Source organism: Argopecten irradians, chromosome 11 (assembly GCF_041381155.1).
Source record: "Argopecten irradians isolate NY chromosome 11, Ai_NY, whole genome shotgun sequence".
Classification (NCBI taxonomy): Eukaryota; Metazoa; Mollusca; class Bivalvia; order Pectinida; family Pectinidae; genus Argopecten; species Argopecten irradians.
This window is the reverse complement of record NC_091144.1, coordinates 13,195,841-13,208,979: the sequence shown is the minus strand read 5'-3', so window position 1 is coordinate 13,208,979 and position 13,139 is coordinate 13,195,841. Positions and strand designations below refer to the sequence as shown.

General features: G+C 34.7%; 1 protein-coding gene across 2 annotated transcripts in view; it reads left to right on the top strand.

Moving 5' to 3' along the window:
• Positions 1-13,139, top strand: part of LOC138334784 (uncharacterized) — a 97,040-nt gene that overhangs the window by 57,482 nt on the left and 26,419 nt on the right. Inside the window, exons 2-9 of one of the 2 annotated variants that reach the window (XM_069283511.1) lie at positions 298-720; positions 1,764-1,807; positions 3,539-3,769; positions 7,083-7,304; positions 8,099-8,129; positions 9,350-9,528; positions 9,998-10,074; positions 10,318-10,363. In XM_069283511.1, the coding sequence (XP_069139612.1) occupies positions 298-720; positions 1,764-1,807; positions 3,539-3,769; positions 7,083-7,304; positions 8,099-8,129; positions 9,350-9,528; positions 9,998-10,074; positions 10,318-10,345 (1,235 nt within the window). In that variant the 3' untranslated portion in view covers positions 10,346-10,363. The remainder of the gene's footprint in view (positions 1-297; positions 721-1,763; positions 1,808-3,538; positions 3,770-7,082; positions 7,305-8,098; positions 8,130-9,349; positions 9,529-9,997; positions 10,075-10,317; positions 10,364-13,139) is intronic. The other variant, XM_069283510.1, reaches the window with a different exon arrangement.

Below are 13,139 nucleotides of genomic sequence, written 5' to 3'. Positions count from 1 at the left end.
ATTGTAGGTCTTTTGAGATAATTTCATATCAATTACTGAAAATTGTTTGTAGTAACTTTTCATTGGTTAAGATCAACATAACAAAACAAAAATATTAATCTATAGATCTATATATTGTATCACAGGGTCGAAATTAGTCAGAGTAACGAACAGTGCCCTCAATTAGTAATCCAATATGTTGCAAATTTTAATGAAAGGTAAAAATAAGAAATAAAATTTGGTTTTGAAAATTACATGTACAGCAAAATCAAATCATTTAACTTCATAAACTGAGCCAATGTTTTTTTTTATTTATAGATCCCACAAGTGGAGTAAAGCTTCCACCTCATGACGATAAACAGTATGTTGTTACTCTGACAATTCCTGAATGGAAAGAAGGAGTAAACAAGGAAAAAGACACAATTCATAAAATGTTTAAGGAAATCATTACTGCAGCTGCTGAAAGAAATGTGACATGTCTTACAATCCTTTTTGACAGCTGTAGGAACAGTGGATGGGATGGAAAGAAGGCATGTAAACAGTTAGTGAAGAACACTCTGTATGTATTGAAGCATGACAATGCTGTGGCCTGTTCCTGTTCCTACTTCACTGGTGACCAGGAGAAGTTTAAGCTGATAAGGAATGTCATAGATGAAAGCTTCAACGATGACAAATCTGTCACTATAAAGGACAAGGGAGAAGAAATTGACGATTATGAAATGATTGATGGAAGTGATGCTGGTATGTACCCGGGTAATAATTTGTACAAACAGTATCCTAAAAACATTTATTTAATTAATTGTGGCCTTGCTGAGAGGAAGCAAGTTTAATTGTGCCCTTTCAGCATTAGGCTGTTAATGGGTTTTCTACAGCACCTCACATTTATATAAATTTTCTTTTTGATGTATAGTATAACCCCCTGTAGAATGCTGGGATGAAGGGCTACCAATTTTGTTCAAATGAATGACCTTGACATTCAAGGTCAAAGGGGTCAAATAGGCTTTTTAACAAGTTTTTGTGAATAACTGAACGGTCTAGAGACCTGATATTGAGTTTGTGATATGCTGGGATGAAGAAGGGCTATCATGTTTGTTCAAATGAATGACACTGTCCGCAATTCAAGGTTACAAGGATCAAATACCTCAGGTAGGCTAAAATCTTTAAATGACTTCTTGTGAATAACTAAGAGGCCTAGAAACTCTAAATTGGACCTCAGTGAAATGCTGGGATGAAGGGCTACCAAGTTTGTTCAAATGAATGACCTTGGCCAGCATTGAAGGTCACAGAGGCTAAAATCTTTAAACAACTTCTTGTGAATACGGTAACTAAAATGCCTATAGAACTGATATTGGACTTGTAGCATTTTGACATGAAGGGCTGTCATGTTTATTAAAATGAATGACCATAACCTTCATTCAAGGTCAAATTCATTAAATATATCCAAACCTGGACTTCTCTTAAAGAGTTCTTTTGTATTGCCTTAATTGTTTACCACTACTATATTCTTTGAGGTGTTGTATTGTGCCAATAGTCAGATAACCGTTAAGGCCCTTGGGTCTCTTTTTGTCTTTTTTTCAATAACTAATATAAAGAAACCTAGCAAACTGATATAGGGCTTATAACATTCTGGAATAAAACAATTTACTGTATACTTCATTTCCTTAATATATTGTAATTATAGTCAGATGACTGTTCGTGCCCTTTGGGCCTCTTGTTATATCTGAAATAAGTTAATGAAATGAAAAATGATTATTGTATAATTATTATATCTATTTTTTTTTCAGAGAGGAAACCTCATCTTGTTAAAGGAGAACTTGCTAAAATGACGGTAACAGCTGATTTAATTATATGACTTTATGTGAAAATTATGATATTAAATGTTTAATTTACATGTATTAATAGCTGTATACTCTTGCTGAGATTAATAGAATCTTTCACCCCTCTTTGGGTGAGACAGGAGAATCTTGACCCAAGGGTAAGATTTTTAAGGTGTCAAACACGAGGCCGAGTGTTTTGACAGCTTAAGAATCTTACCCCGAGGGTTTGAGATTTCCTGTCTCACCCCTAAGAGGGTGAATGATTCTTTTTCTCTTACCCTGTGCATCACTTTGAGTCTCTAAAAATGACGTGTCATTAATGCTAGCGAGGATGATGTGATCTCAATGAATTGTTGCTGTTGTTGTCATTTCATTAGTGTCATGACGTTACACTACTATTGTCGTGACGTCATGATACTATTGCCGTGACCTCATACAATTGTTGAGCACATGGGAGGAAACGGCAAATCATATTTACTAAAGCATAGTAAATAGGAAATACCTTTCCATAGACTCAAGGTAAAACTCAAAAATGTACATTTCCGTTTTTTCTTTGCTAATTCCTTACCAACTGAGAAATTGTTTACATTTGTGTAAATGCAGTCAGTTGTTGCGCAAGAATACATACACCAGAACACTGACTTCTGCAAGTACAGTAGTGTTAATGCACATCAGATTTGGCTTATATTAATATTGTTTCTGTATTTTCAATTCTTCAATTAAACAATTTGAATGCAATTAATATCTTAAATAAAATTTCTGAAAATACATATTTTGAAAAAAAATATTGCATCAATGGAATGAAAAAGATAGTGTTATTGTGGAACTATATTTTGTGTACTTTCTGATCTTGACAATTATAAATTCAAACATTCCCCATCAAATTATTTTTAAGAGCCATAACCTTGAAAAACCGAGGTATGATTTTATAGGAACATAAAATTTAAAAGAAATAGTCGGTTGAAATGTAAATATAAGGAACAATTTTTTTTTTTTTTTTGCTGGTGTATGTAAATAAAACTGCATTTGTTAAGCAGATATTTAAACATGACGTGCTAATGCACGTCATTTGAAATATTTGTCCAACAAATGCATTTTACACACCAGTAAACAATAAAAAATAAAAATCATTCCTTAAATAATCGTTATAACTTGAAGTGGCAACAATTCTTGATGTGTCCATAAATGTAGTATTAGATTATTCAAGCAAAAACAATCCCAGTCCGTAGTCAAGTTCAACTGATCCACAGAATCTTTCAGAGCAGTTAGCATCAAATATAGGCATTTGAAGATAAAACAATCCATAAGCTGCCAGTAGAATGTATGATGCTCATATTCTTTTCACCCAATGCACATTCACAAGGACTGCAATTCGCAAAATAAATCAAAACCCGAAGCAGTAGAAATCCATCGAAAATCTACAGTAACAGGATAGCTAGGATTGAGGGAAAAATCTTTTGAAATGAATACATTAAGTTTGATAAACATCAATATAGGTATCCTAAATGTCTACAAGTGTATATGCCTTACTGTTCATCATTGATTCTCTGAAAGGGTCTGTCAATTGCCCAGCGCCCTCTATATTGAATAATTTGAAACTAACAAAGGGACATAACTCGGGCAGTAATTAGTAATTGGCTTCTTCTAAGTAAATTTCACAATAAAGGGCATCTATTGTTGATGCTTATAGCTGCTAATATTTGCATCCCTTACTCTATTTGAAAATAACTGTAATGTTGTAGAGTGAAGTCATTGTGAACACAACAAGGACAGACCTAAGGCTGGACCAAGGTGCTGTGTCTCTGTCAATACTGAAGGCAGCGGGACAAGAAATACAGAGAGAATGTGACCAGTATTACCATGGTGTGAAACATGGAGAGGTAGCTGTCACTCATGGCTACAACCTGAAATGTACATATGTCTTCCATGGAGCGCTGCCACACTATTCAACAGAAAGAATGAATAGAATGGAGGTACATATATGTCAGAGGTGAAATATTGAAAATTCTGTTAATGCATGAACTTCAACAGTATTCTTTGTGAATTCTCCTTCAAATCATCCGTTCATCCTGTCAAGATCGTCCTCTATCAATTTCTCATTTTAATTGTTAGGTCATCTGACCCAAAGGGTCAGGATGACCTACAATGTATTGTCATCATGCACCATCTGTCGCCAATTGCGCCGTCCGTAAACTTTTCATTCAAACGACTTCTTCTCAATAACCGAAACCTAGGGACTGATATTTGACCTATGACATGCTGGGAGGATGGGCTTCCAAGTTTGTTCAAACGAATGACCTTGACCTTCATTCAAGGTCACGGGGTCAAATAGGCTAAAATCTTTTACCAACTTCTTCTCAAGAACGGAAAGGCTCAGGGTACTCATATTGGACCTGCAGCATGCTGGTATGAAGGGCTACCAAGTTTGTTCAGATAAATGACCTTGACCTTCATTCAAGTTCACAGGGGTCAAATCTAAGAGGCCTTGAGTACTGATATTGCATAGTCCTGTAGCATAAATAAGGGGTCTATTGTATTGCCTTAATTGTTAGCCACTTCTGTATACTGTGACTATATTGTTTTGTGCCAATAGTCAGATGACCGTTAAGGCCCTTGGGCCTCTTGTTTTATTAATGTATTAGCTTTTCTGGTTCAAGGTAAGGTTACACAGTGTGTTATACTGTATTGTCCAATGTCTTATGTCTCATCCATCCTTCTGTCAGTCATCTCTCATCATTTCCTTTAAATCTCTACTTAAATGAAGACTTAAAAAGTTGCGACTTCCCTCCTTAGAATATAGACGTAAAAGGAACAATGTGATCGAAGTCTATAAAATTCTGAATGGAATAGATAAACTAGATAAAGACAAGTTATTACAATGTCTTCAGCTAGTACTTAGAGGTAAACTTGTTTAAAAACCGACTAAACACTCACTGGAATTCAGTACCTTGCAAGTTTTACCCCAGTTTTTATATGGCACAACCGGACAACAACCTAGTAAATGAACAAAACGCACCACAACTAGCTGGAACTAGCTAACTACGGTGTCTAAGAAGAAGTAACTGGTAACGGGTAACAAGGTTTCTATAAATCTTGGCTATAACACATCGATCTTGGGCAGAAGGGAGGGGCCTAATATAAAGGGGAAATTGTTGTAATTCCTTTGATTTGTTACTAGTAATAAAGTTCTGCATCAAATGTAAACAAATTTGGCCATTCTAGCTGGGGGAAGGTAAACCAAGTTTGAAATCCAAGGCCTGGATTGATATCGATCCAATTTAACAATGAGCTTTCAGACCAGGAGATCTTTTTCATGGCATGCTATTTGTTTTCCGATTTCATATGTCGTGACCGTCTGTCAGTCTGTATGTGTGGTGTTTGTCAACATTTCCTTTAAATTGCTACTGGTCAAGAACAACAGCAATCTGATTGAAATACATATCCTTATAACCACTTCGTTCAATAGAGGAATCGTGACAACATCCCATAAGGGGTATTGTTTGGATCACCTTTGTACCACATGTACTTCATATATCCAATGCATTTTCTACACATTGCTTCATTAATTGACAATACCATTTCTTCCAATTATACATATACAATTACCTTTGTTGTGCTGTTTGGGCGAGATGACTTTGTACACGAAAATAATTCTGACAGCTTTTTCAAATGATTTTGTCCCCTTTAAGTCACATTCAAGATTCTGGCAGCAGCAATTGGATTGGCCATATCCAAAGGTCACTTGAACATGACCCCTAATGGGATATTGTCAGATACTCTTCCAACGCTGCAGATAGTAAGGATCCGTGTTATAATCAGATTGGAAAAACAGAGCTGATAGTGACGAAAAATTATTGACTGAAATTGAATATATATTGTGTGAACTTATAATAAAGATTTGATTCCCCATGCAGGGACCAAAGGGTCAATAGATAAAGTACATTTTTTTAAGTCGTACAGCTGTAGGAATCCAATGCAAGCTAGGATATGGCTCATACCGTACATTGTATGTTGTCTGCAGCATTATTGGCTTAAAAGGAAATACATATACATTTTATACAAACCAAGAGTTTAGGCTCCCTTGGAGACTGCAAGGATATGGTCCAATAACAGAAATAGAGGAAATTTTTCAAGTCCTTCTGTTGTGGGATTGAAAAGATTTGGTTCGTATTTATTCTGCCGAATCCTAGACTGAAAGAGAATAAATATTGTATAGACCAAAGGTCTGGACTCCCAAAGGGCCCAATACGGAAAAGATTGTGTCAAAATCGTTCTTCTGTAGGAATGAAATTAGTATTCAGTTCATAAGTGGACTGCATCATCCTTGACTGAAAGGGAATCTCTTTTTTATAAACTATAAGGTCCTTAAGGGCTGGGAGATATAGGTCCAAGTAGAGTATATAAAGGAACTTCAATGGAAGATTGTGGTTCATATTTGGTCAGCAGCATTTTCTGTCAAGTGAAATCAATTTTGTATAAACCAGGTCCCAATTAAATTTATTTTGATTTTTAAATTTAAGAAATTTCTTAAACTAAATTTTATCATATGAAAGCATTGCAGATTTTAAGGAAGGCTTGATCCTATATAATATAACACTTGAATTTTTGCCATAACTTTTGTAATACTTTCTTATGGGGAATTTTAAATCAATGTATTGATCCTTAAAGTTAAGGAAGTTTGTTGATGAGTCATGGGTCTCAAGTTGTGGAAGTTATCGGGTACAATGTGAAAAAAACCTTGTTCAGCAAAGTATTTAAAGCATTTATAATTCAGTAGTTGAAATTCCTCTCACATATCTATATAGCAGTATAATTGAGATTTATAAGATAAATATTGAAGCAATTCTTCAATATGATATTGTTAGATTTGTCTTAACATGCCATATGGGTGACACAGGCCCTCTGGACCTCTTTTATATCTATAGAGTTTTCATACATGTACCAACAGCAGGATTTCATACTTTATAGCTCTTAAAAATTGACACTTTTCTCATTGCATGTCCTTTAATTATTGGTAGAAAATGCAGTAAAAAACAAAACCTTCAATTTACATCAAAATTTTCCTTGTTTTTTAATTAATGGAAGATATAAAGATTGAAATCTTTTTATAAAACTAGAATAGATCTGCTGTGTGCTACAGTCCTATTTGACATGTAGCAGAATTATGGTTTGATGCTTCAATAAGTGGATGGTATGGATAGTTATCTGTATCTTTTATTATGTCTTTCCTTGAGCAATTGAAGCAATGTGTTCATTTCAGATTATTCATCATATATTTTGTTTTAGGTCATGGAACGATTTATGCGGAACTGTCTTAAGGAAGCTGACAAGAAGAATTGCAAGACAATTTCATTTCCTGCTCTGGGAACTGGTAACCTAGGTTACCCAAAGGATCTGGTGGCCCACACCATGTTTGATACAGTGAAGAAATACTTCCAGGAAAAGCCTGATTCCTGTGTTGAGGGTGTCAACTTTGTGGTTTATCCTAAAGACAGGGCAACTGTCAAGGTAAGAAACTGCTTAAATATCTATGCATAAATAATGTAAACACTCAAAGGTATTTTCAGGGGAAGGGGAACAAATATTTTCAATGTTGATTGAGTCATAGAGGCATAGATATATGATATTAAGAAGCAATATGCTGTGATGAAGGGCTTCCAAGTTTGTTTGACTTGGACCTTCATTCAAAGTCACAACTATCAAAACGTACAACCTCTGCTAAAGAGTTTCTAGAAAACATTGCTTTAATTGTTAGTTGAAGTAAAGGTGAGCATTGTCAGTTCATTTGACTGTTGTATTTTCCCAAATAGTCCACAGCCTTTTTATTAAGTCGTACATGATCTGAAGTCATCATGCTTCATCCGTCATCATCCGTCATGAATAAACTTTCCATTCAAACAACTTCTCCTCAATAATGGAATGACCAGGGTTTTCATATTGGTTGGCCTGTAGCATATGCTGGGATAAAGGATTATCAAGTTTCTTCAAATAAATGATCCTGACCTTTATTCGAGATCACACTAGGTCGAAAAGGCTTAAATCTAAACAACGTCTTGTGAATGAATAAAGAGTCTAGATACCTGATATAGGGCCTGTAGCATACTGTTGTAGTTTTCAAATTAAAATATTTATGTAATTTGATTTGGTTCCCATTGTTACAAAAGCGGTGATTGCTTGATAAATAAGAAATTCTGGTTGCCCTAGTCTGAATGTAAGCAAAGAGGTGTTAGTTATAATTAGCCACTGGCTAATATATTACAATGGTAGTTAATTGATTGATATATTTTATATGTCTCCTTCAGGCATTTGAAGACGAAGTTAGAAAACCTAAAGGTAAGTGTTTGTACACTATTTATGTTGACATTGTGACCAAAGCCCTGGTCGGATTGGGCAGGTCATGTTGGAATTGATGTTGTAGTAGTTTGTCATGATGAGGGGAATTAGTTGGGCACTATTAACACATAGAAAAGGTTACGATTGTTTATTTGCAAGTGGGAGGTAATACTAAACATGTTGACAAATAATCCAAGTAATAACAGAATAGTCACAAATATATACACATTTGAACGAAGTTGTAGGGGAAGTCAAGTCACCATGATGAGTTAGTAAAATAATTCTACGTATCCGTAATAAACTTCATATAAAATCCTGTAGGTAAAGGTAAAATCCAAGTATCAGTCTGACTCCTTGGTTGTAACTCTCTGACTTAAATTCTCTTACTAACTAACTCCTAATTAAAACTAAAACTAAAAAACTGACAACCTATCTGTTGTATCTCCTTTTTATAAGAAGCATATATCTACTCTAAAATCTAGTGACAGGTGGCAATTGCCTTTTTACTCAAAGTTCTCAAAATAGAATGACATGTATTTCTCAAGACAAAAATGGGTGAGAAACAATTAACATGTCTACAAATAAGTGAAAGATTTGAGATAATTGAAGGCTTAATCCTTTCCTGTTTGTCCCAGGAAGTAAGGGATTAACTGTGGCACCTTTAGCTAGGATATACTTGACAATGGAAAATTAATTACAGGTAAAAATAAAAATGACTTACATATGACATAAATGGTTTAGATAGTGATTTTATACTGTATTAATTTTCAATAATATATATATACTATTTGAATATAGAGAAAAATATTATTAATTGTGCAAATTTAGTATTTGCACTGGTGAAAACAAGTGGTTACTAGCTTACCTGGCCTAAAGGGTCACAAGAAACCATTCTGGTTCACCATGATGACCCACCAATACTTGGAGACAAGCTAAGTAAGATCACATTCATACTGAATTTGCTAAAAATCAAACAAACAAACAAACAAATGGTGGACATCTGACCAATATCCCTCTGTGAGCTCTAGACTTGTTCTGAATTATTGTATCTGTTAGTCATAAATCGTATAAATCAAATAAATGGGTTTTTTATCAATGATCTGCCATAGCATCTGGTGCACAAACATCAAAAATATTATGTTGTATCATCTTAAATTTAAAGCACTGGCCCTTTTTATTACAGATAAAATATTGAATTAGGAATCTCTCTTTATTAAAAGGTACTGATGTGGCTGGAGCTACTGGAGGTGTTGACTGTCAGAGAGACGATACCAACAATAGATATACTGGACAACCTACTGCCATTGCAGAGGAAACACATTTAGTTGTGGTCAGTCAAACAGGCGATAACATGGACAAGGCCATTCGACAACTGCAAAACAAAATCATTGAGTTACAGGTAAATAATGTGATGATTCTGCAAATTAGTTTCATTTTTAAGACTGTACATAGTATGTTAATGATAGTAAGATGTGAATTTATAAGTGTTTACATAATAATTAATTGATGAAATATACATGACATCTGATGATATATTATAATTATAGCTTTTTTAGTGCAAAACTGATTTTGTTACCATTTCATAAATCATGTAGTTTTATGGCCTATTAACAGTGTTCAATCGTTTGGCCAAACACATATCAAGTCTTCCTAATTCATAAAAAAATCACCATATGAGCTTATTCTATGGTGCAGCATCGATTATCCTTTATCTGTCGGTTCTGTCTGTCAAAATTTCTTAATTTTAAAATGAATTTAGCATGAATTACTACCAGATTTTACCTGAACATCTTTTAGGAAGGGTCTTAAATTTTTATTACATGTTTATATTATCTTTGTATATAAAGATTTATTTCTTCTGTTTACAGGGACAGCAGTCAGATCGACCGCCCCCACCTTCCCCACCCCCAAACCCCACCTCCACGCAGGAGGAAGGAACAGTCAGGTTAAATATTGCCTACTCTGTGATATTGATTCCATGTGCACGTGATAATTAAACCTGAGATTCATTTTCTGAACAACTTCATTTCCTCAATGTCCTCTTTGTATCTAATTCCTCAACCATTAGAATCAGATAATTATTCACACTCTTAGGAAAAGTTAAGAATCTAGGAAGATTCAATGCCTTCTGTAATACAATCAATTCGATTATGGTGTAATTTGATTTGTGTACTTGTTACTTTTTCAGGATCAAAGTCTCCATCACCAACCAGTGATACAAAGGACAGTGCTAGGTCAGTATATATAACCATATACTTCTACCTGTAAGCGTATACTATTTTAAAGTTTATGATGATTTATGGCTTGATGTGGGTTGTTGGTTCATCGTCCGTGAGGTTCACATCGATGTAGTTGTAGACTTGAAAGACGAAGGACTCCAATGTTGTGTCGACGTTTTATTTCATTGTGTGATGCATATTTACATTTCAACTTATAATATACGTGTAAGCATGGTTATTACAATCACACAATGTAATGCTGTGGATGGCCCGAAATGGGACCAGACACAGGGTGTGTCCACTATCTGTCCCTCTACTCTGTATATATATTCTGGTTAGATATTGCATACGTGTAAAAATGACAGGTAACTCATGTTAGTACAACATAAAATTATATAACAACAAGGAACCCATCTATACACCAGACTGTTACGTCGCTGACAAGTAGACATTTGCCCTGTAGACGCAACACGAGTATGTCTCAAATACCGTACATGAAGTCTTGAAGATTTTAATAAATAATAATTAAAGATTTTTAAAATTATACTAATTATACCATATTACTTGAAAGACGAAGGACTCTGATGTTGTGTCGACGTTTTATTTCATTCTGTGATGCATATTTACATTTCAACTTAATTATATAAAGATTTCTGAAATAACACTAATTATACCATAAGGGGGCCACGGTGCACGTGGCTGAGTGGTTAAGATGTCTCAACATGTTATCATAAGTCCTACACCTCTGGGTTGCGAGTTCGAATCTTGTGTGGGGCAGTTGCGAGGTACTCGATGCTAGTCAGTGGTTTTTCTCTTGGTACTCCAACTTTCCTAAACCAACAAACTTGGCATGTCCGTACATGACCCTGGCTATTAATTGGACGTTAAACTTATAAAAAACCTAAATAAACCTTTACCTGTAAGTCATGTGTTGCCTGTCATAAAATTTTACTTCATTCATATTTTCAGTTGTGAAAATCCACGTTAAAAATCATAAACCTAACAATATACTATGATGTTAATAATCCCAGATAACATATGCCATATATTCACTTGATTTACTTAAATGTTTCAACCCATTGCCTGAAAGTTTATATTTTTGCAGATCATGATCAGTACTAGCTTAAAAACTAGACTTTGGGTATCAAATCTTCTAATAAATGATTGAGCTCTCATTTAGGACCGATCACTTGTAATGAATAGCATATTAATGAAATATCGTTTGATATTAGTCATATCAGCACTAGATTCAATATATATAAACAATGCAACACTTCATTTTTTTGTTTGTTTTAGAATCTTAATAAAATCTATTAAATTGGATATTTATCGATTGATGTTTTCGTTGTAACACTTACACATTAAAATGGTCCTCTTCCTACTACTTACACATTAAAATGGTCCCTCCTACTACTTACACATTAAAAATGGTCCCTCCTACTACTTACACATTAAAATGGTCCCTCCTACTACTTACACATTAAAATGGTCCCTCCTACTACTTACACATTAAAATGGTCCCTCCTACTACTTACACATTAAAAAATGGTCCCTCCTACTACTTACACATTAAAATGGTCCCTCCTACTACTTACACATTAAAATGGTCCCTCCTACTACTTACACATTAAAATGGTCCCTCCTACTACTTACACATTAAAATGGTCCCTCCTACTACTTACACATTAAAAATGGTCCCTCCTACTACTTACACATTAAAATGGTCCCTCCTACTACTTACACATTAAAATGGTCCCTCCTACTACTTACACATTAAAATGGTCCCTCCTACTACTTACACATTAAAATGGTCCCTCCTACTACTTACACATTAAAATGGTCCCTCCTACTACTTACACATTAAAATGGTCCCTCCTACTACTTACACATTAAAATGGTCCCTCCTACTACTTACACATTAAAAATGGTCCCTCCTACTACTTACACATTAAAATGGTCCCTCCTACTACTTACACATTAAAATGGTCCTCTCCTACTACTTACACATTAAAATGGTCCCTCCTACTACTTACACATTAAAATGGTCCCCTCCTACTACTTACACATTAAAATGGTCCCTCCTACTACTTACACATTAAAATGGTCCCTCCTACTACTTACACATTAAAATGGTCCTTCCTACTACTTACACATTAAAATGGTCCCTCCTACTACTTACACATTAAAATGGTCCTTACTACTACTTACACATTAAAATGGTCCCTCCTACTACTTACACATTAAAATGGTCCCTCCTACTACTTACACATTAAAATGGTCCCTCCTACTACTTACACATTAAAATGGTCCCTTCCTACTACTTACACATTAAAATGGTCCCTCCTACTACTTACACATTAAAATGGTCCCTCCTACTACTTACACATTAAAATGGTCCCTCTACTACTACTTACACATTAAAATGGTCCCTCCTACTACTTACACATTAAAATGGTCCCTCCTACTACTTACACATTAAAATGGTCCCTCCTACTACTTACACATTAAATGGTCCCTCCTACTACTTACACATTAAAATGGTCCCTCCTACTACTACTTACACATTAAAATGGTCCCTCCTACTTACACATTAAATGGTCCACATTAAAAAATGGTCCCTCCTACTACTACTTACACATTAAAATGGTCCCTCCTACTACTTACACATTAAAATGGTACCCTCCTACTACTTAACATTAAAATGGTCCCTCCTACTACTTACACATTAAAATGGTCCCTCCTACTACTTACACATTAAAAATGGTCCCTCCTACTACTTACACATTAAAAT